Consider the following 24906-nt stretch of genomic DNA (forward strand, 5'->3'; position numbering starts at 1 on the left):
TTTCCAGCTAAGTTTATTTCTAAATAAAATAAACGAAGCGGGTAGCGTGCTACCTATCTCTCAAAAAAACAAAAAAAAAAAATGACACCACAAATAAATCTATATGTTGGCACATCCTATTGACACAAGGTTTGTGTTCAGAAACAGATAAAACAAAGGCAACAATAATGAATGAAAAGAACATTTTTTTTAAATAGGGGCCAAATATTTCAAATGAAAATTTTTCGAAAGAGAGAAATAATTATCAATAGTTAACAACTTACAAATAAATATATTTTTTCTTGCAGTCAAAGGACACAAAAAAAAAGGCCTAAAGTATAATAATGAGCAACCAAAAAACACCTTCAGTGCAGTATAATTGACTATACAGTATATATGCTACAACAGACGCTGTGTGAAGCAGGGTATGAGAAAGCACTTTTATCATTCTCATTCTCTACAACTGCAAAGGAAACAACAGTTTAAACCCCGCGATAATCTACTTGTCATGAGCTTCATTCTTAGGAAGTATGTCGTGCCTCCTTAATCTGAAATGAAGCCTTCTACCTGCAGAAAGAAAGGAAAAAAAAAAAAAAAAAGACTGATTCAATCAGCATTCTGTAATGAAAAGCTCCAGTAATTATATTTTTGTTTGATTGATTATAGAAAGTTGTATGTTGAGTTGAAGATGAAATTTTTGAAAAAAATAAGTTTTTAGTTTGGGACGAAAAAGAACCGATAGGAGAGCTTACAATGTAAAAGAATGTGCATTTATTGAGCGAAGACTATCAAGGAACTTATGAAAGTAAATTTTCAGAAAGAACATACCTCGAGAATTTCTTGAGAAGAATTTCAATATCTCATCGATTATTATTACCTACAATATGTCCGCATTATGATAAACAAGTGGTTATGAACAACAAAATTGAAAGGAAAAGTACACACGTTATCTTTGACGAGCTTTTAGAAGAATGCAAGAAAACTAAGACCTAAACTAAAATCATTTCCATATCAGCTAACTATCATATCTGTGACAGCATTTTTCGTGTCTGCCAGGATAGAAAAGTTAGCTTTTTCGAAATTGACTAGTAAGTATAGTTTGGTCAGGTCTAGACCAGTGGGTTAACATCTTTTGCATTTTCATGTGTTAATTTTAGAATTTAATAATAAATTTAATATCCACCATTGTGCAGTAATAGCTATTAATATTGCCGCCAGGATTGCTCCTGATATAACTTACGAGTAGGGCATTAAATCAAAGTCTAATGAGAGAGAAATACTAACCGGAAAAGAGAGATAGAGAACAATCCTCCATTCAGCCCAGGTTAATGGTGTCACCTACAAGACAATGATTATTACTTCGGATTGGAATATTCTATAAATATCTCTTAACGCCAAATAGTTGTCTAAAGGACAGCTGCAGAAAAAGACGGAGGGTAACTTAACACTTTTGGTTCTCAACTACAAGATGGATGACACCTTGGCCCTCAAACTCTAATTTGTAGATATTTCTAGCTTGGACTTACTAGATTGTTGCAATCGAGTCCGACAATCCAATTTAGTTGGTTGGATACTAATGTGCCGCTAATGTGGCAGTAATGTGGCATTTTAGCCATTGTCACGTCATAGGCCACAACACAGCAACATCATAGCTACATAAGTAACACATCACCATTTAGTACACCAACTTGTATTGTGGGACTTATTGCATCATCAAGTTAAAAATTGCAACAAATTAAAGCCTAAGGTCCAAATTGTCACGTGACTCAATAGTTTGATGATCAAAAGTGTAATTTAGCCAAATAAAAAATGTTAATATAACTCATGAACTAACACAGTTTGAAGGGTACTTACTGAGAAAAGAATTGATAAAGGTTCAATATACAAGATCAATACATGGAGAAGCATGGTGAGAATTATTGATCCAACAAGCCATAGGTTACTCCATGGAGGAATTACACTGAAAATTAAATCATATAGCAAATTGTCACTTACAGTTCATGGATTTAGTGCATATATGGATGAGATTAGGATATTTGCATGAATTTACTGTAATCAAAACAGAATAGTTAGTTCAGGAAGGTTGATGCTTTCTATGAAACCATGGAAGCATGAGATCAATTCAAGAAATGTATAATGGAGGATGTACGAACCAATCATATAGTGCTTACATGATCATTCTTTAAGAAATTAAACTGGAAAAAGCCAAAAGAGTTTTTCTAAACAGTAGCAATCCACCGCACAAACAGAAAAAGCATAAAGAGTTTTTTTTTTCCTCAATAGCTGCACCCACTGATCAATTGATAGTAGAAAGAACTATGATAAAAGCACTCACTGCGTCCAAATTTATTCATAAGAGTGTATTTGAAATGCAAGCAAGTGCAAGGGAGATATAGATTGATTACTTACAGGAGAGATTGATTCTCACTCAGGTTATTTAAAGCATTAAACATCTCAACAACAACAAGCACGGTCATCGACACAGTTGAGGGATGACGATCATCAAATATACTGCATGGATATGGAGTTTGTCTTGTTGAACAGGAATCAAAGTTTACCTGACATTCCATAAAATTCAAAAAAAGGGTAAAATTTTCCTACAAGATCAGTTAAAACTAAAAATTATACAAGAAGCCAACATTAAATTGAAAATTAAACAAAGATTTCAGTGAATCTGCCAAAACAAAAAAAAAAAAAGAAAAAAAAAAAAAAGAAGGTTAAGCCATAAAAGTTGAAACCAAGCAGTAAATGAGCTAAATGGCATTGTTACTCAACTATCAGACAGAGTTGTCCTAATTACAAATTTGTCGTTGTCTTTGTTATTGACAGCATGTGAATAAACCAGAGGGGCACAATTTACCAGTTCATTATACGGCAATTTGGGACCATCATCAGAATAAACAAACCACCAAACAAACCCCGCAATAGTAGCAAGGCCAACATAAGCTGTACAATTGTACAAATCAGTGACTAAGTGATATTTAAGAGGAAATGAAATAACTACTAACATCTAAAAGTACACAACACGAGAACGTACCTCCTATAACCAAATACCGGAAAAAAAGCCATCCAGTAACTACAGCTTCATTAACCTGCATAAGTAGTTAGAACACTTAAGAGCAACAAATGAAGTAGTTTCTCCAGAACTAAATGTCAATGTTATATCTCCTCAAAGATATTGATCCCAAGTTCACGAATATGGAGAACATTTTATAAGCATACAACCTTTTGAATGAAGCCTATAGACTAGACCACTGGGAAGATACTCGAGTACTAAAAATTTAATATAAGCCAGCGCAGCTTTTTATGACATAATAATCTTCGAGGAAAAGAGGCTTAAGGTCAAGTGATAAATGATTGCTTGATTTGGATTTGCCAAATTTCTCTTTGACATCATGCTTCTCCAATTTCAAAGTCAAACACTCGATTATTTTGCTTGGATAACTTGTAGTCACTCAACAATATCAAGTCCATGCTATTCAGTACTTTTATTTTCATTCTTTCATTCCGCTCCTTTACAATTTATATTATGAAGTTCATGCCAGTGCTTAGCTAAGAACAAAGGGTCACCACCTGAAAAAAAACCATAATACTACATTGCAAACTCTGATATGGCATCAGGGTCCACAGAATCATAAACATAAAACTAGGCCATTCAGGGATTTAACAGACTCTTCTTGTGTTTGAAATGTTTTAACGTTCGAACTATCACAATAATCTATCAGTTAATCACGTTGAGAAACGAGCAAGAGGTGAGAAGTTTGTTAATTCACACAACTGCTTGGATTTTGGACTTTAAATAGTAACTCGGCAAATCAAAAGTCATCATGCACCAGACTGATGCAGTTCAGCTTCAAAGTAATTGGCAACTGAAAACACTAAAGAAGGTTTTCATATGCTCAATGTAGAAACATTACATTTTTTGTTCAAATCCATTAATCAATACCTTACGAGGCTTAGCTGCCATCACATTGCAATCAGGCTTGTTAAAACCAATAGCAGTTGCAGGCAAACCATCAGTAACTAAATTCACCCAGAGGAGCTGGACCTGCAATTACATCAAATATAAGTAAAAGTGATTCTCGCACAATGCTAAGAACTAATCTGTCTAACTAAACTAATTATACTCAGATGCTTTAGACAGGAAGATGAGAAGATGTCTCAGAGACCATTTTTCATTAGAGATGATAAGGATGTAACATTCCATAACACTTCTAAGAGAATAAAGAATTTCTTTTTTATAGCAAGGGCCAAGTTTGCCCTGGCTGGAGCTTTGGTGTTCAGTGGAGCTTCTCAAAGAAGCACTAACAGCTTGTTCATTAAAATGTATCCCAAGAGTTTTCTGTTGCAGCAGAAGAAGAAGGCTCAACTTGGAGATCCTCTTTGGAGGTCCAGATGCTCATTTCAGCTTCAGGCCATAGAAAACAGCTAAACACACGAGAACTTCTTTAGAAATACTACAGGATGAAATAATTGGATATAAGGGTTTTTCCTTGGTGATGAAGCTAGCGATAGGGACATAAATGAAACTGTTGGCTAGCGATAGGGGCATAAATGAAACTGTTGCTGAAGAAAGAGAGCAGTAAAGAGAAAATTATGCAAGTTGCTCAGACATATGATTACAGCTAGAAAAGAGAAACTAGAAATTGAAAAAGAAAATTAGAAATGTTTAAGAGCTTACAGGTATTAGCGTGTCAGGCATCCCAAGCACTGCTGCCACAAAAATACAAACTACTTCTCCAATATTCGACGATATCATATAGCGGATAAACTGCTTAGTATTATTATATATAGCTCTTCCCTCGGCAACAGCCTATAGTCAAATGGTAGCCAGTCGCCACAAAAAAGTTCAGAAGAGACATATTTCACAAGATCAAATGGTAGCTAGTATCTAAGTTTGATAAAAGGCAGCCATTCAGAGATCGGAAAAAAGCAGCTTACAGCAACAATTGAAGCGAAGTTGTCGTCAGCCAAAACCATATCCGAAGCACTCTAGAAATTTAGAAGAAAACTGATTATTATGTTCAATAGGAGGCATTGTCTATTACATCCTCACAAACCCAAGACCCAATTGAAAGCATACACCAAAGGTAAAGGACTAAATGCAGAAAACACCCCTGGCAATAGCCCCCTCAATATTTGGACAATTACTAGTGAAGACTTAAAAATGATATTTCCACCATAATGGGGTGCAATGGGCATTTCAGATCCTATTTTAAAAGTACCTAACAGTTCCTAAACAAAACATGTAAGAGAGGGTAAGTGCTAAAGGCTAAACACTTAAGAGGCCTAATTATAGATTTTTGCATTTCATGAAGGAAAAAGTACAAATGGCACTATTTTCAGGGCAGTTTTCTGCAATTTAACCTATAAAATAGAGAATGAATTAAGTGGAACCAGAATCTAAAATAAAAATAGTTTCCATAACATGAAATCACATTCACATTTGAGATGTATAACGAGACTAATGATCTACTTAATATTACTACAAAGTAATGCCAAATAACAAGATAAAGTTTATCAATCTACATTGTCTATAGGTGAGTACTGAACAAGAAGCAACAAACTGAACTAGACATGCTAATATGAAGCATACATACCTTAGCAACTGCAGTTCCAGATCCCATTGCTATTCCTATGTCTGCTTTCTTCAGTGCAGGTGCATCATTGACACCATCACCAGTCATTGCAACCTTTTACATGAAGAGCATATACGTCATTATCTAACAACCAGTCTCATAGAAAGCACTAAGAGCTCAACGGCTGCATAACTTTTTTAAAAATAGTAGAAACATTGGCAGCGCAGAGAAATAGTAAAAATTGCATTGATAGCCCCTATTCTCTTGGCTTTATTTAATTGCATCGATACTTCCTAAACTCTTTGCTAATTTCCGCTTGTCCTAAGCCTTTTAATTAACCAGTCCCCAAACCTATGTGTTTCATTAGAATCCTCCCAATCAACTTCTATTAGTGGGACTGACTGGAAAACCAACGCTGCAACCAATCCTGTGACAATGCGAAATTGAGAGTCCTCTTTCAACATTGAAGAGTAAAACTAGAAGCAAAATAGTCTGTTTGAGGCTCATTCTCAAATTTCGAGAAAGGTCTAAAGGATACAAGTGGCAAGCAGTCAGTCACACTAGAGAAGAGTTGACAAGATGGACAATAACGAAACATTTACGTAAGTTGGGGGAATATAATGCATAAATAAAGATCAAGAACTAAAGTGAGACTTCACAATGAGTTCAGACACCAGTATGTTATTTAACCATGGAAACAGATTGGTTATTCAGAGTTAAAGAAATCCAAATTTTGAGATCTGAAGTTCAAAGTACGTCTAATTATTCATTCTAAACAGGCAACTAACAAAAAAAGCTCTCATCCCAAAATATTCCAATCAGCTTAATGAAAATATTTCTAGAGAACCAATTAGTCTGCAGATGCATCAATGCAAGCGATAAACCCAACTCAAAGAGGCTTACCACTTCATTTTGATTTTGCAAAGCTTCGACCAGCATCTTCTTGTGGGAAGGTTCAACCCTGTCATCCAATTATATCATCTTGAGCAAGAACAATTTTATGTGAAGGTTTCTGAAGTTACCCAAAAAAAATTTAAAAAAAAACATGTAATTGATTCCACTTGATAAACTATGCAGCTGAAGATAAACCATATATGACGACTGAACTCGCAGAACAAAAAAATAACCCACTAGCAAAGGATAGAAAATGCTTGGCAGATCATTTCTATGATCATTTCTATGTACAGTTCTGATATTTTTAGAAACAACATTACAAGGTGAAGGTCCAATATCAAGCAGTTCTTATGAAAGCCAAAAAAACAAGAGGAAAGCACATGAATGAACAAAAAATAGAGGAAGTCTTTGGTATAAGAATGTACATTTGATAGATTCCATACTGCTGTGTAGGGAAAACAGGACTGAACTGAAATTTTCAGCTTTCAAATATTTGGAACTGAATAAACAGAATAACACTCAAAAACAATCCAATGCAAACTGAAATATTTAGATTCCATTCGATCAGTTCAACCAATTTGGACCTATTCATTGTAAGGCTTGCTGCCAAAAATTCTGATGGATTTTAACAGTTAAATTTTCATACTTATGGCCATATTTGAGTATAATATTCATTAGATTGGTATTCAACAGCTATTATTATGGCTAATAGTTTTATATATAGCAACACTATTGTTCACGATATTGGTAAAGCTTAGAATCTAGTAAAAATGAAAACACGGATTCACTTTATTCCATTTATTTTTATTCACTATGGTGCTTTCCCAAACCTAATAGTTGAATCTTACTTTTGACTTTCCTCGCAAGAAAAAATGCTTCAACTTTACCAAACCAATTCTCACTGGTTCATTTTAGCAATTAGGTTGATTAAATAATGATTACTTCATCCCAAATCAATTTCAGTAATTGCTTATGAGGTTATTTGAAAAGCACAACAACCTGAACAAAGAAGAGAACTTAATTACTGATTCCAAGAATAACCATAAACTTAAGATATGATAGACAATTAGTGAACTTTTCAGAAAAGAAAGAACAAATGATATTTTGGAGGTTACGATGGTATAAAGACATCGTATTTCGAAAAAAGATGAAGAGTTTGGCACATATGCATGAAATGTTTATGCTACCTGGTAAACAGTTCCATCCTTTGCAATGCAATTGTCCGTTGCATAGGTGGAAGTTGTTCAAACTCAGAAGCTGTGTAAGAATACCCAGTAAAATCATCTAAGTGCTCGAAAGCACCAATCTGTCGACATAGAGATTCTGCAGTAGACTACTATAACACTAAATTAGTATTTTCCAGTAGAAAATTAGTATTACAATGCTAATAAATAATAAGGAAGATTAAGGAGTCAGTAACCTTGTTATCCCCAGTGACAACAATAACACGTATTCCAGCAGCCATACATGACAGCATAGCATTCCGCACTTCCTCCCTCGGAGGATCAAGCATACCAACCTACAGAAATTTATTTATCACAAAAGAAAAAAAAAATGTTGGAGAACTTCATCAATAGAACTTAATCAATCATAATGAAAGAAAGTTATTAAAAGATAAAAAGATGTCAAGGAAAATTAAAGTGGGGGGCAAAAACTATTCAAAGGGTGAGCACAGATACACGTGAGTGGCATAAGATAGGAAGCATACCAATCCAATGAACGTAAGATTTGATTCATCTTCATAGGAAAGAGTTTGCTGACCCGTTGGCATCCGCTTTAGTGCTAATGCCAAACATCTTAGGGTGTCTTTTCCAGCAAAACTGGACATAAAATGGCATTTATCAAATTACAAAATAAGAAAATTTAACATATGATTGTGACACGTGTAGACAGCTATGAAAAGTAGAAAAATAAGCAATATACTCAAGAGAACAAATTAAAATTTCACTTCAAGATGACTTTAGCTCAATTTAAATCTTTGCATCCTCTTATTTTTCCGGATCTTGTGCTTTTGCTTCCCAGGTGATATTTTCTAGGGTATAGTCATTCACAATTCAAACTGGCAAGGAAGAGGTGAATATACGAACTTGTTAGTGATGACTTCTTAAACCTTCATGGTTTTAGCTTTAGAGCTCTGCCAACACCTTTGAAACCACAAGCATCTTACTATAAGTAACTATCTACGTAAAATAAGAGTTCTACACGAATCCTCACAAGAGGAATTTAACCGTAGAGAACACATGATTTTAGGTCTTTCCCAGACATTTGCTAAAACTAGAACATAAGAGTCGATATTGTGCATATATTGATTGTTTACACATTTCAAACTCTTTTAAGTGTCAAGATGCAGACTCGTCATGAAAGTGATGAAAGCATGACCTTAGGAAAGAGAGAGTGTATGACACCTTATCCAGAAGCCCATTTTGTACAGGTCAATAGGTGGGAATTATGTATATACTATATAACCACAAGGTAGGTCTTGAAGCTTTTATAAGAACCAATGCCAAATCTCAGAAGTTTTGATATTTTAGCATTATGAATCAAGAAAAGATGATAATAGAAACAGCCCAACAGAAGATGTCTTCAGAGCAAAAACCATAAATAACCAAGCTAAGCTCTAAAATTTTGCATTAAGGTAAAATGTTACTTATGATATTGAGACCTTATTCACACTAACTAGTTAAAATTAGAAATGAGAGATTTCCACCACAAGTCCATTAAACTGAACCTTTCAATTAAAGAATTCTGTATCCAGGTTACATCAGAAAAATTAATGGATTTCAAGTCAACGACCCTCAATAATATAACGTGGGGCACAACCAGCATATTTACAAAAAAATAAAGAGATTCCAGAAAGTACAAGATACAAAGAATACCAACAATGGATAGTAATACTAGTCTCATGGGACCCGTAGCAAACCAGTGCACTAAGATACAGGAGAGAAAATACAGAAATTTTATAAAAAAAGTCTATAAAAAGTGTTAGGGACAAAAATGAACTACAGGACCATAAAAAACCTAACCTAAAATCAGAATAACAGAAAAAATAAGATCCAACTAAAAGCAACATAAAACAAGGCAATCTACTGTCAAACTAAACTAACAAAGCATAAACAGAAATGTCTAAGGTCTTCGAAAAGGAAATTACAGAATTTAAAATGCTATATTTGTGTATGAAAAAGCAGATGATAAGCATACCTTTGGAATCTAGCTTCTAACTCATTACGGATATCGGTAGTTAATGGTACAGAAGAACCATCATCATTGCACAGGATATGCGAGCACCTTATTATTATGCTTTCTGGAGCACCTTTTGAGAACATAATTTCTTGCTGCTTTCTACTACAAAGGACACTCATCATTTTGCGGTCACGGGAAAACTCCAAAACAGAAATCTGTTGAAAAAATATAAAAAAAGATAACAGATGAGTGATTTTTGTTAAAAGAAAATTACGTTCCACAAAAAGTAATGAGAAAAACAACATATTTAGAAGAACTTGTCAGCAACATGTACAAGGATGACCACTAATGACTTGCAACTTGCAAGTTTGCAGCTAATATATTTCATCTCATGTTTATCTAAAAGACGGCCAGTTTTGAGAAACCTCGGTTAAAACAAAAACGACAAAAGGCAGCTGTGAAGCTATTTATCACAATAACTACAAGAGATTTAACCGACAGAGATTAATGAACTAATTTTAAGATAGTTCGGCCTCTTTGTGAAACCTTTAACTAGACAAAATAATAATAGTTTAAAGCATATGTGTAACTTAGCAGCTAAAAAACAGCGCCATGCAAGATGCTCAAAGAATAAGTTAAATATGATAACTAAGCGCTAAATATATTTTGGAATCCAATGTCACGATATAAAAATAACCTTTTTGAACTGATGCTCCCAATAATGGTTGCAATATGCCGCGCGTTCATGCTTACTTAACATGTTTAGAGCCGAAGGCATAGAATCAAAACCAGGAAGCCCAACCTGATAAAAAAAAAGATTATTGAAATATCTGAGCTCAATAATTCTAAGTGAAATGGTACAGATTGCAATAAGAGTTGATCATCTCGTTTGTCAACTTACCTTTTCCACCAGAACACGTAAAGCAACTTCAGTAGACTCCCCAATCTTTTCATAAGCTTTCTTATCAGGATTGTATTGTAGTGTGGACTCATTACAAAGAGCTGAACACATTGCTATGTGAAGAAGGCACGGAAATTGGGCAGGAAATTCGAGCTGCGAAATGCCAAAATATTTTTTTAAATAAAATTAAAAATAGCATAGCTTAGGAAAACACAGCTTCACATTCTTGAACGGAATTGGTCAGAAATAACAGGGTAATAACTATTTAACGACTTACGACTCATCAGTGTTTCAAAGCAAACAGGACAACATCTTACCCCAAAGAAAAAAAGCTAACATGATGGAAAAAACTGCATTTACATCCGGATTATTTAAAAAAGCAACATTATTAATTGATTACCTGCATTCCTGTAGCATCAAATATAAGTCCCTCGGGAGAAAACGTAGTTCCAGTAACAGAGTACTCATCAGTGATTGGACTTCGATGCACAGATCGGACGACACAGACCTAGAAAATCTAAGAAAGTTATTTGTCACAAGCCACGAATGGGATCAGACACTTTATAAAAGTATTCGATATTGTAATTACCAATTAACTTGTAATGTTAACCAGATAACAGCAATTATATAAACTTATTGTAAGAGGACATAACACAGACCAGACAAGGTTTAAAAATTCAATGGACACAGAGCAGCTAAGGTTCAACATTTCAACAAGGCTTTAAATATAATAAGACTAATACATCAAGAGAGATTCAAAAATTTCTTGAAACATTAAGTACCTCACACTGCATGAACATGCATTTAATGCGTACGGCTATTGGAATGAAATACCTTTGCCTCACAGTTCCTCATATTCATATTATCAAAACATAACTATACTTTCAAAGCACGTGACCCAAAAGAAAAAGGGAACAAACCATGGTTGAGAAGACTTTGAATGACTTCTCATGAACCTATTACATTTTGGATCAAGAATATTTTGACAAAGAGTAATGCTATACTTACAAAAAAATTGTACAACGTTTTACAAATTTGCTTATGTGGCCCTATTTAATTGGTAAAAGAATATCATTCACGAGGTGATTGTTGTAATTCACAAGGCAAAGAATAAAATCTAACCACTAAATCTTAAATTTTGTAAATTGTTGTAGAAGTTGTTTGTAAGAATAGTATTTTCCTTTGACAAAGCACATCAATGATAACTTTTAAGACCACTGATTTTGAATCTTCATAGGGTATTAGCTTATAGCCTTTTGTTGATTAATGATGCTTCCATGTTAGTTAATCACCTGGGTCAATTGATTCTTCGATTTTGCTCCACACTTTTATGACTTCACAAGAACCTGCTAATCTTGGACCAAGAAAATTTTGACGATGCACGGCAATGCTTAATCTTAAGATCACTTGATTTTGAATCTTCATACTCTTTATAGCTTTATGTTGCTTAATGAACCTTCTATATTAATTAATCTTCGGTGAGATTTTCTTTTTATATCAATAACTCCCTCGAATTTTCATTAGAGTATTCTGGTTGAACTTTTAATGCTTCCTATGAAAAATAATCACACATTGATACTTTTTTCCTGCTACATTAATAATCTGTTTCACAAATGATGTGACACAGACTAGGTAAAAAGGGTCCTCCACTACATGCCAACTTATGAATGTATCAACCACATAGAACTAAGATAACAGAGTATAATAAATTAGTAAATTTAACAAATTTTCATCTACAATAATGTCATTATGGAAATCTCACAATAGGTGGGAAGAAACAAAAATTGCTAACACAGGATGAAGTGACTGCATTGCAAGGAAAAGAAAGAAAGTAAACAATCAAAATTTCAAAATTGAAAACACATATTTTGGAGCTACAGGAATATATTTAAAATTCACAAAAGATGATAATGAAGTTTCAAACGGAATTAAATTTCATGCTACAGAATCTGCTTTGGCACGATAAGGATAAAAGAAAATATATCAGCAAAACTTAACCTATACAACATCCAAAATAAAGTATTCACCTTTGACACGGACATCATGTTTGTTGTAAGAGTACCGGTCTTGTCGCTACAAATAACCGTTGTGCATCCTAAAGTCTCGACTGAAGGTAAAGACCTTACAATAGCATTTAGGCGAGCCATTCTCTTCGTACCCAGTGCCAGGCACCTAATCAAAAACCAAATAAATCATAGTTAGGTAAAGTAAAATGTATGTGTAATGAAACTGTCATACAAGCATAATGAGATCAAAAGAGTACAATTAGCTTAATAAACCTACTCCCAAACTGTTAATCTCTTGATTTAGTATAATGTAATCTTGAAGTTTGCTGGCCTAGAGAAAACACAAAGAATTTGAAATAATTGCTATAAATGTTTTAAACATTCATTCTAGGGTGAAAAATGAGGTTTTGGCACCTCAGTATCAAACTCTCACATGATCCCTTCAGGACATCAAAAAGAAATAACAGGTAGAACTCCCCCAGGAAGAATCTAGGTTCCCATAGCAGTTGTTAAAAGATCAAAATCTAACTGGTTTTCGGCCATCAGTCATTATGAAGTGAATTATTGCCGCTACATTACAAGGAATAACACTACTAGATGCCCTTGATGTGTGGATTCAACTTGAAAGAATCCTAAGAGGTGATTCTGGCTTACATGAATGCTTTTATATACACATTCAATGAGAATCGCCAAATCAATAATTATCTATAATGAAGCTCCAGTTTTATCATTGAAAGATAAGAAAGAACAAAGTTGATGCCGAGATTCCTCACCTGCATATAAGAGACCAAATTACTAATTTCCTATTTCATCAGCTTTCAAACAGAAAGGGTTTTTGGTTGCATAATAAGAGAAAGAACCCTATATAAACAGGAGGTTCTACCTTAAATTAAATGAAATGATTTGTACATTATGTGTTAGATAAATAATCATCACAATTATACTCATTACAATTACCAACATCTATCCCCAAAATTCACTTAAATTATTTTTTCTTGAAACTTCAGTACAGCATGTTTTGACAAGAGGACTCACGTAGTCACAACAGCCGGAAGCCCTTCAGGAATGGCAGCAACTGCAAGAGCAACGGCTATCTAAAAGACAGGAAACAGTTTAAGTAACTAACAGGCACAAACACAGTCAGAAGAAGGGAAAGGGGGAAGAAAGGTGCATTATTCGAAAGAAATTAGCAAACAGTTTGTAAAAGAGAAAAACCCAAAATTCACAAATGAACAAAACAAGAAGCATCAAATAATTACAAAATAATGCACAATCAACTATGCAGATTATATAACTAAAAAACAAAAAAATCCAACACTTGAAATTTTCCCTTTCTCATAGAATCTACTATCGCCACAGCATAAACATCCTACGAGGCATTATTAAATAACAGAATATGTAGACAATATAGGTTACTGAATAAGTAGCTTGCAATGAAGTTTTTCCTTTGTCGCCGGTTAGCTACATTACAACAATAATTACTATCTATTAACTTCCGAGGCTGAGAGAAGGGAAACAGAAAACAAAGAAAGTTTCCATGTCAGGACCATCAAAGGACCAAGTACTGCACAGCATATTCTGTGCACAACAACATTAGGCTGTACTCTTTTATCCAAAGTGTTACAACGTTAATACTAGTATAAATCCACATGAAATGCACTACAACTAATTGTATGATATTCCAGTTGACAACCCAATATGACAGATCAGCTATTCAGAATGTAGCACAACCTAACAACAATAAAGAGCTTCTTGAAAAAGGAATTTTTCATACTTGCATTCTTATGTACTGCATCAATAAAAAAAAAGCCTAAGATGAAGTTACATATTTATCGAATTAAACATAATACATGATAGTTCCAAGGAAATGTACATCACTCTCATTAGTATAACAATAGTAGTATGGAAATGGTAGCAAAAACGATGAAAAAACACCTTGAAGTAATGAATAGCACCCCTCAAATATCCACCATGAGAAGGATCGTGGAAATGGCCAATATTTACAACCCAAACAAGAATACAAATCCCTGCAATGATCTGACAAAGCGTATGTCAGCTTTTCATTAGCCTTCAATGACAATTAGGATTATGACACATTAATATTAAGAAATATTCACACTACTTCGGTATAAACACCTGCAATTTGAATGGGCACATTTAAACACCCATGTCCAAAGAGCAATTTATATAAAAACATGAAATATAGCACTTTGATTTCCCAGATTACTATCCAGAGGTGCATGATAACAAACTAGAGGCAGTTGAGTTCTCATGTAAGGTGGTCTTGACTCTTGAACAATTATTCAGTTCCTCGGTGCACTTTTGGCAACTGTGATTTTTCACATACTAGCACTTAAATGATAAAAAAACGTAGTATAGTAGTTTAAGTGATAATTGATAAATGACAAAGAATCATAGGAAGCTACCTTCGCCAAAAAAGTACCAAATTCATCAAGTTTCTTCTTTAAAGGTGTTGCCTCCTGCATAATCGTAAGAATATTATCAGCAGAAAGAATCGTTACTATCAAGTATCAACATATATAACAATGCTGTGAGCATGCATACTGCAGAACCTTTAAAATTAAATGACAAGATGATACTCGAAAATATACAAGAATAGAACTAGAAAAGAAATACCAAGCAACAAAAATCACAAAATCTGACAATTAAAACAAAGAGGCAAACTTAAGAGAACAGACGGTTCTTACATCTTCCGTTCTTAACATTGCATCTCGAATGCTTCCCATTGCAGTATTCGAGCCCACACCAACAACAATGGCTCTAGCCCGACCAGCTACAACCACAGTACCCTGGATAATAAAAGTTTCATATCGTCACCGTATAAGATGAAACAATCCAAAAGAAATGATTTGGGAGCTAAAGCACAAATGCATCTGAAAACTAGATAATAATTTTTTTTATGTGAAAGTAATGAATAGATAATTTGTGTTTCAGATAAAAGATAAAATGCACTTTTTTCTGCCAAGTGAACCATAAGTTGTATTTTCTGATATAGCAACTTGACAAAGAGTAGGAAAGGAAAAAGAAACATGTATCACAGTGTCCTATAAATTCTCCTCTAATTTTTTTTTGCTTATTTCCCACCAACTTAAAAGGACTAAAAGCATGTTAAAAATGAACGAAGCTCTTTGCAGCAAAAATAAGGTTCGTTCATTGCCAAACCTTACTTCTTTCCAGTCCTACATAGGAGAATTCATGAATTGAAGAAAACCTGTATCTTTCTCACTAACTTGTATCCCAGCCATTAAATGTGCTTTCTCTGAGTCATATGAACTTTTGCTTGTGAACAATCATTTCTGTAAAGAAGTTAGGCTAAATCCCACAGATCATTAAAATAATAACTAGACTTCTCACAAACAATAGTCTTTCTACTTTACTGTAAATTTTTATTGGCTTCAGGTTTTCCTTTTCAACTGGCTTGCCTCTATGTTATTTTACTTAAAAAGTAATATCCATAAAATCCATAAAACAAAAGATAATGCAAATAAAATATTTCTATAAGCAATCATGAAAACCAACAAAACAGAGAAGAACATAAAAGTACAAGTTTAAGAGTCTTCTAAGCATTCAGAGTGAACAGGAAATAATAGGTTATGATTTTAGTAAACAATGCTCACAGTTCATGTCTTGTCCCTAGGGGTGGAAACGAGCCGAGCTCGAGCGAGCTTATGTCGGCTCAAATTCGGCTTGAAATTAATTTCGAGCCTAAATCTAGGCTCAAGCTCGGCTTGAAATTAATTCGAGCCGAGCTCGAGCGAGCCTAATTTTGGTCGAGCGAGCTCGAGCTCTAAACGAGCCGATTGAAATTCTCGACATTATATAATCAATAGTTTAATTTTTTATAGAACATTACGTACCAATTTGATGCAACATGTCCAATAGTTCAAAATACAAAATAATTGCAAGAAATATGAGCTAGGGTGACTGCCTGACCGGTGAGGGTCAAAGAGAGAGAGAGAAGAGAGAGGAGAAAAAAATAGGAATTGTAAAATTTGAATGTTATCATGTTTAGGTTATGTACAAAAGTGAAAGTCTGAAAGAGAGAGTGTGTTATGTAAATTTAGAATTGGGTTCAATTGCACCGGTTGTACTTGTTGGGTTTATTTTATGGCCAACAATAATAGCCAATTAATTAAAGCCTATATATAATTAAAATACATTATATATATATATATATATATAGTATATATATATAGTAGGGCTACTGTGCTATTAGGAGCACAGCAGTCCTTGTGCTCTAAGTTCTTAACCGCCCATCAAATTTGATGGGTGGTTAGAGTGAAAGAGAGAAGAGAAATTGAGAGAAATTGAGTTTCTCAATTTCTCTTCTCTTTGAATTTCCTTCAATTTCTCTTCGCTCTTTCACCCCTAACCATCAATCAAATTTTGATGGACGGTTAAGAACTTAGGAGCACAAGGTTTGCTGTGCTCCTAATAGCACAATAGCCCTACTATATATATATATATATATATATATACTAATTATGTATATACTATATAGTACTATATATATATATATATATTCGAGCTTTTCGAGCTTTTCGAGCCTAATTCGAACGAGCCGAGTAATACTCAAGCTCGGCTTGAAATGAATTTCGAGCCTTTTATTTTGTTCAAGCTCGGCTCATTTAATTTCGAGTCGAGCTCGAGCGAGCCGAATATCGAGCCGAACACGAGTCGAACGCGAGCCGGCTCGCTCGTTTGCCAGCCCTACTTGTCCCTTTAAGAGATAAATTTCCAATGTAACATATTTTCATAATTGCACTGTATGTAATAGATGAACAAGTGAAAACGATCACTAAGAATCCTAAAATAAAAGATGTCAAAGTAATAATCTTACTGAAAAAAGAATATTCGTCTTATCCTGATAGACCGCATTGGTTGCTGAAGTTGATTTGAGCTCTTTTGCTACAGAGCAGCTCTCACCTAATTAAGAAAAGGTCAAAACTCTTAAGAATAAGCAACTTCATAGAACTCATCAGATAAGTTAGAAAAAACATTGAATAATGAGAAAAAGAGCTGTGAAAGCCAGAAACAGCTGATCCTCTGCATGATCCTTTTCACTAAGTCTGGTTGCATAGAACCATCAACATCTCTGAAAAAGTAGGATGAAAACTGGTGGAAACCAAAGGGACTCACATGGTATACAGGTTTTTCAACAAATATTAATATTTATATATCGATTTACTACCCTTTTAGATAGGAAGTACATTAAAAAGTGAATGGAGACTAGATTGGCAGTTCAGCTATTTATGGAACTAGGACAACTTTTCTATAAATAAAAGCAGTTATGGATGAGGACACAAAATTCAGTAGCACAAAAGTTAAAGGAAAACACCGCATACCAGTAAGAATTGCCTGGTCAACACGTAGTTGGTTACTTAGCATTTCGACCATTCTCATGTCAGCTGGGACCTTGCAACCAACTAATCAAAAGAAAAAAGAAGAATTTATAAGTACAGGACAGACTCTTACTATCCATCCCTAAAATTTGTCATCTCTCTTTGTGCAGTGTATCATACCCCCAACTTCTACAATATCTCCAGGGACAAGCTCCGTGGCAGGAAGTATAGAAAAGCAACCTGCAAAGATTATTAGATCTAAAGTCAAACATTATTCAATGATTTTCCTAGAAAATAGGTATGTTGAAAACTTCATATAAAGGAACATGTGCATAATAATCGACAGCATGATTAAATTATGAAGATTCGACCACTGCAACTTATATTACCATTTCGTAGCACAGTTGCAACATCAGCTTGGTATGCCCGCAACTCCTAGAAAAGTTATTAATCCAAAAAACATGATATATAGCCAGTAAAGATTGAGAAAATTAGTAATGAGAACTAGGAAGGAAAAAAAAAAAAAGAAACTTAAAGTCCGCGAGATTGATGCACTTAGCACACGCTAACAGTAGCAGATAGCGCATAAGCCTGTGAGCAAAAACATGATATATCCAATTTAACAGATCTATATTGAGAAGGAGAAGATTCAAATGTGTGCACATAAGCGATGAACTCAATATAAGTAAAACAACAAGATATTTCAAGTATCAGATACAAAGAATTAGAAAAAGAGAGAAAAATGTTGAGATGGTAATGATTATAGACAAGCTTTTAAACAGGCCAAAAGAAGTCTATAAGCAAGGTGGCATCTGTGCGAAAATGTTCATTTAACATTACATTACACATAATTATTCAGCATCTGACCCTCCAATATGCATAGTATAGGCACAATTGATAAGGACTAGTAGATGCCAAAGACCTTGAATCTCTTTCAGAATCTGCAGTACTGAAAGGACAATATTTGTGTTTTATCACTTCTTCAAGCAAAATTGTTCATGTCTTCTCCTCCACCCTATTGCCATCACGAATTCCCTCCCATATTGAGCACCACACTTTTGAACTCCCTGTTTAGATATTGTGAGACAAGGGTTCATTTGGCTCTTTTGTTAACATTTGCCTCATCGATGAAATCAACTCCTCTTAAAAAGTAATCTGTAGTTTTTGCGATTCTTTCATCTGAAGAAACTTTCAGGGGGATGCCCGTGTTTGCATGAGCTGGTGAGCTAAAACTTCGATCAATGCCCATCAGCCTACTTGCCTTATGTTAATGTTAAGCATCCTCTCTCATGAGATTTTCCCTTCTTTCACGATATGTCAAGCCTCTCTTCACCATCAATGTAACGTCCTTTCATGATACTACTCCTAAATTGTTGACAAATTTTGCAGCGTCTTCTACCTCCTAAGACAGTGTATTTCCAATTTTGACGCCAGAAACATCTCTACATCTATACTACAAGGAGGAATCACACCCAAGGACATACTTCAAAAGTTGCATATGCGGTATTTGAAAAAAAATTAATGCCCGATACAGGAAACAAGATATACATTGACAGAATAAAATGTAGAGCATTATATAATGAACTAATAATGGTACTTCAGTTACCTGAAGTGCTTTTTCAGCATTTGTTTCAGTTATTACACCTACTGCTGCATTGGCTGCCAGTATCAAAAAGATGACCTGAAATGTTTCAGAGCTTTTTGAAAACATGATACAGTAGAAACATGTAGTCATTAGCAGTAGAGAAGATAAACTAGATAACAAGCAAATCAATAACTAATGACAATCTACAACTAATAACTATACACTAAAGTACGTGGATTTCAGGGTTTCTGAGCGAGCCACGTCTACAACTAAGTTGTGAGCCGATGGGAGCTTGCAACATGTCCAATGAAATTTTGCACGCACCCTGTGCACTGTAGACCTACTCTTTAATATGCATAAAAGATAAATTTCAGTAGTACAATAAAGTATTTAAATATTATATATTACATGTATTAATATTAGGCTAAATTACAGAAAACTACCCTGTAAATACTTGCATTTTCACTTTCCCTCCATGACATTCAAAAACCTACATTTTGCCCCCGTAAAATTTTAGAAATATTTTCAGGGGGGTACAGCATTAATGGAGAGGGCAAAATAACCAAATTACACTTCTTCTATAAGAAAAAAAAATAATTTTTTAATATATTTCTATCATTTTGAAGGGCATTTTCGATATAAATTATAAAAAATGGACGGAATAGTTTTGGAACCCTGACGGAGGGGGGCTAAATACGACAACTTAAAATGTTGAGTGGGTAAAATATAGGTTTTTGAAAATTACGGAGGGAAAGTGAAAAAACGGGTATTTAAGGGGATTTTCCATAATTTAGCCTTAATATTATATATTTTAAATTACTAATTACTAGATATTCCTTCCTTTGCAAGCAAATTGCTTGGACGGTCCACGAATGATATGATGGACTAAGTTCAACCAATAATCACCCTCATCCCAACAAAGGGTAGTGGAGGTAAGAGAGAACATGTTGTTTGGGCCTAATGCACCACCTCATCTTAGACCATTTTAACCTTCTTTACTTTATTGATTTCAATTTCGAATCTTAACCATCCATTTATCTGAAGCATTTAACGATTACATTTTTAAACAGGTGAATATTAAAAAAAATAAAATGACTAGAGATAAGGTCTATGTTCTACAAGTGATGTCGTGGACCGGGTCCAGATAATTGTAATATCGAGATTCTCAAGTTATAAAAAGTGAAGACCCCCTCAACTATTCCACAGTTTGAACTAGATCCCTCAACTTTAACTTATTTTAATTTAAAATTTTAATATATTTCTAGCAAATAAAACTCGAACAAATATGATAGAGAAATTAAATTTAATTTTTAATGAAAATAGCTAAAAAACTTCGGTTTTAAAAAATTAAAAATTAAGAAGGTGTTAATCAAAGAGTTCAAGTTGAGGGGTAATTTCAAAGTTACCTATAGTTTAGTTGGTTTCCATATATTTTTATTTTTAAAAATAAAAAGCTATTTTGATAGCTGTAATTTATAGTATTTAAATAATTATACATTATTAGTTCACTCCGCAAAATCTAAAAATTAATAATATACAAAGAACGCATGATTTATAAATTTTCTTTTATAAAAAAAGTCTAAAATTATAATTTTTGATAAGTAGTTTTTCTATTATAAGAAACAGGGAGGTAGGGCGGATGAAAGAAGGATAGTTTACAAATCGGATGCTAATTTAATAAAATACCGTAATCATGTATGGTGGGATAATAAAATACTGTAATCATGTGTGGTAGAATAGAAGAAAGTAGAAGAGTATTTTGATCGTTTAGTACTCCTGAATTGTACATGTAAAATTTACATTTTTTTTCATAGACTAAAAATCGTTAGATGCAATCTTGAGTAAATAATACTTTATATTAATTTGTTTAAATAGATTTTCAATTATTTGCCTTTATCTATTCTTATTTTCTTTTACTTTTCCACTTGAAGATGAATCAAGGTCAAACAAGTAGAGAAAATAGACTAAAAAGAAAACAGATTATTGAGGAAAAGCAGTGCAGACAAGAATTAAATAAAAGATATGCATTACTCAAAAGGTAAAAAAGGATTATAACTGATATTTGATCAATTAATAATTTTAAAATTATAACAAAATAATATATTTTTACATGATTAAGCAAAGGAATTTTAAATCTTCAAACTATCCATCTCGACAAAACTTGAAAAAACAAAAATTGGACCATAAGAACCAAGTTGTAAAAGGGACAAACAACATAAGTTACCCAACTCGAGGTGAAAACAGTATCTCATGTACTGAGAAAATTATATGTACAGTGCAACAAGGTATAATTTAATACTAGAAAGTTAAATTATTCTACGATAGTTTCAAACTATTTATTAAAGAATGTATTTTCCTTTCTTCTTAGAAAATGGCGACGAAATTAAAGATAATTACTTACAACATAATGAACGTTCCCAACCTGTTAATACTGTGCAGAGCTATGCTTCAGGTGTGTACTAAATTAATCTTATAAAAATTACATGTTTGTTTATACATTCGTTTTGTACTATTATAAGTTTATTCATGAATTTTATTAAATTTGTTTAGGTCATAAAGATGAAGTACTTGATTTAGGCACACCAGCATATGCGTGTGAATATTGTGGTGCTTACTTCTGGTATAGATAAATATAGCAGAATCAGTTCTTCAAAATTTGTTACTTTTAGCGGAACGAAGAAGATGATCCATGCATGCAAATCAAGCACTAGCAAAAACCATTAAAATACGGTCATTAAGCAATTAGATGGAGATAAGTAACTTACAGATGGTTCCAAAAATGCTGTTAAGCCTGTTTCGCCATTTATAAGAGCCAAAAGAAATGAAACAACGGCAGCTGCAATTAATATTTTGACAAGCAAATCATCAAACTGCTTCAGAATTAGCTTCCAAAAAGGGGTACCTGCAAAAATAAATGTCAACAATAACTACTATTAAGATCTTTGTCGTATAAAGATCAACAGCATAAAAGTGTTAGCTCGAAGATTAAGTGTTAAGACACCCTAAAACAAAATGATGCCACAACTTTGACAAGAAAAGGTTGCCAAACATATAAAACTTCAATAATGAATGAACAAGGCATAGTGTTACATAAGAACGACGTACTAATTGACAATTTCCTTAGGAAGACACTGTGTTTAGATCGGTAGAACATTCCATTAAGTAACACAAAAATGCTTTCCGGCAGCAAATAAACAAGAAAAAAAACATGCAAGAGCAGGGCTCTATGTCTCAATTTCATTGTGATCAGCTCCCTGAATCCTTTTCTACTATGCAATTCTATTTCGCACATTTCTTCAAGCTAAAGGCACGGTGATCTTTTCATGTCTGTTCCTTCTCTTCATTTGATGGGATCTTTCATTCAACCAAATATCCAATGATGTTCTCCTTAAGTGCTTGACAGACATATCAAAACCTTTTGAACAATTTCCAGTAATTTAATCTTCAAGCCGTAACTTCCATCTAAATATTCTGAAGTCAAGAGCCCTTGCTCTGTATGCACGTTTTTTTTGTAATAATCAAAGTTCTAAAAATAAAGCACATATAATCAATAGATGTCCTTAAAAATTCTCTATGCTTTATAAGAAGCATAATACAGCCAAGTTATGTACTTCTACTTTTCTTTTAGTAATAACAAAATTATTAATCAAAGCACTTTATTACTTTTCTCTCATTTTATTCTGATAACTATTTACAGTGTACATCTATTCTAATCTAGTATATATATTTTACATAATTAAAAACAGAAGCTAGCAACCAACACATGGCCTAACTTTGAGCACATATTAAGTTCATAACAGCTACGCGAAGAAGAGAAAGAAAAAAAATTATTGGTACTTCTAATAAGCCAATCGTAAATCAAAGATAATATTGTCAGAAAACAAATCTAAAGAAGCAGGGAATAATGGTTACTGGTTCATCTCAAGCATTAGCTCCATAAAACCTACATAATGATTAAACCAGATTAAAAAAAAAGTATCATCTGATTGCATAGGCAGCATGCCAGTTTCACAGGAGAACCATATGCGAATTCAAATTGTGATGCCCTGCTGAAAATTTTGCAAAAGGTGTCGGCACTATATTCTACGGAAAATGCATTAGGTTTACAAAAGTGGCAGTTTATCATGGCAGTGACTCAAAGAAAAAAAAATTAAATAAGAAAAAACAGAGATGTTATGACTTGCTATATTTAGAGAGACTAAAACATAGTCAGTCATACACGCAGTAAACTACTTGAAACTCTCAGGCAACAAAACATACAGCAATATTTGATGAGTTTTTATGATACTATATACTTTTTCACATTAGAGAAAAGAAAAAAAAAATCAAGAATAAGAATAGAACTTACTTCCTTCTTGGGGTAGCACTGCAGATCGTGCAACACATGCAAAAATGAAACAATCAAGAGTCATCAATATCAAATATCAGAATATAAATAATAAACTGAAAAGGAAAAGGCTAAGTTCAGCAATTGAAATTTCAGTAATAACATAGAAGCAAAAAGTCAACCACATTATATTCCTTACGGCCATCAATTTTTTATCATAATAACAAAATATAAACACATTATCCCTTACGGCCATCAATATTTTATCATAATAACAAAATTAATTCGCTAAAAAAGTAGTAATAATAAGACGCATACCATTCCTTCCATACATCCTTGCATTTTCGGCCACCTACGCATCACAAAAAAAAAAAAACAAAAAACAAAATTAAAACCAAAATTTGAAAACAACCCCAGTTCATATAGAATCAAATCATGCACTGCAAAAAAGAAAAAAGGAAAAATTGAAAACCACCCCCACGCGATCGATACCTGCGTATCCGAGAGGCCCTTGGTCGGATCTACACCGAATGCTTCAAGCACCTAATCACAAGATCAAACAAAAGAAGCGTTTTTTAGACACGATAGCTCTCTCGATCCAATTGATCAAGCACAGAAGCGTTCTTTTAAACCCCCGCACTGCACGGATCACGAAGGCGAGTCGGAGGAGATTAGGGTTTACCTCGGCGACGGATTTGGCGTAGGCGTTCTCCATGGGCGAACAACCGAAGAGCTCGATCTCGCGCCCTTGACGCGAGATCTAGAGAGAGAGAGAGAGAGAGAGAGAGAGAGAGAGATGGGTGGGGTTGTCGTGTGGAGGCGAAGTGAGTGCAGGGGCTCGCCAGATCGAATCGGATCGTAGGGTTTTGAGGGGTACAAAAAAAAAAGGTGGGGGACGAGCGAGTAACGGTAACGGTAACGGTAACGGTCGTGAAATGTAACGGTGGAAAGCAGGCTCATTTAACGGAATGGAAACGTGATGTGATGTTAATTGAATTTTTGGAAAAAACTTCAAATTCCACCGCGTAATTTCGCACTTTCTCACTTTAGTATTCTACAGTTTAAAATGTATCAATCTAATACCTATAGTTT

General features: G+C 33.9%; 1 protein-coding gene across 1 annotated transcript; it reads right to left on the minus strand.

Annotated features, from left to right (window-relative positions):
- LOC109711087 (calcium-transporting ATPase 3, endoplasmic reticulum-type) lies at positions 228-24665 on the minus strand. The gene is made up of 34 exons (XM_020233989.1): positions 24497-24665; positions 24307-24357; positions 24133-24166; positions 23836-23853; positions 22253-22389; positions 19509-19583; positions 18292-18337; positions 18083-18142; positions 17906-17986; positions 17401-17486; positions 15248-15349; positions 14966-15019; positions 14475-14576; positions 13575-13633; positions 12561-12705; positions 10934-11041; positions 10534-10686; positions 10330-10434; positions 9651-9847; positions 8161-8272; positions 7873-7971; positions 7640-7785; positions 6462-6519; positions 5580-5672; positions 4921-4971; positions 4661-4792; positions 3926-4027; positions 3017-3071; positions 2840-2925; positions 2389-2537; positions 1834-1939; positions 1264-1317; positions 808-856; positions 228-546 (listed from the first exon to the last, which is right to left on the minus strand). Exons 1-34 carry the CDS (start codon positions 24527-24529, stop codon positions 479-481), a joined length of 3006 nt encoding a protein of 1001 aa, XP_020089578.1. The 5' UTR covers positions 24530-24665; the 3' UTR covers positions 228-478.

This window comes from Ananas comosus, linkage group 1, assembly GCF_001540865.1.
Source record: "Ananas comosus cultivar F153 linkage group 1, ASM154086v1, whole genome shotgun sequence".
NCBI lineage: Eukaryota > Viridiplantae > Streptophyta > Magnoliopsida > Poales > Bromeliaceae > Ananas > Ananas comosus.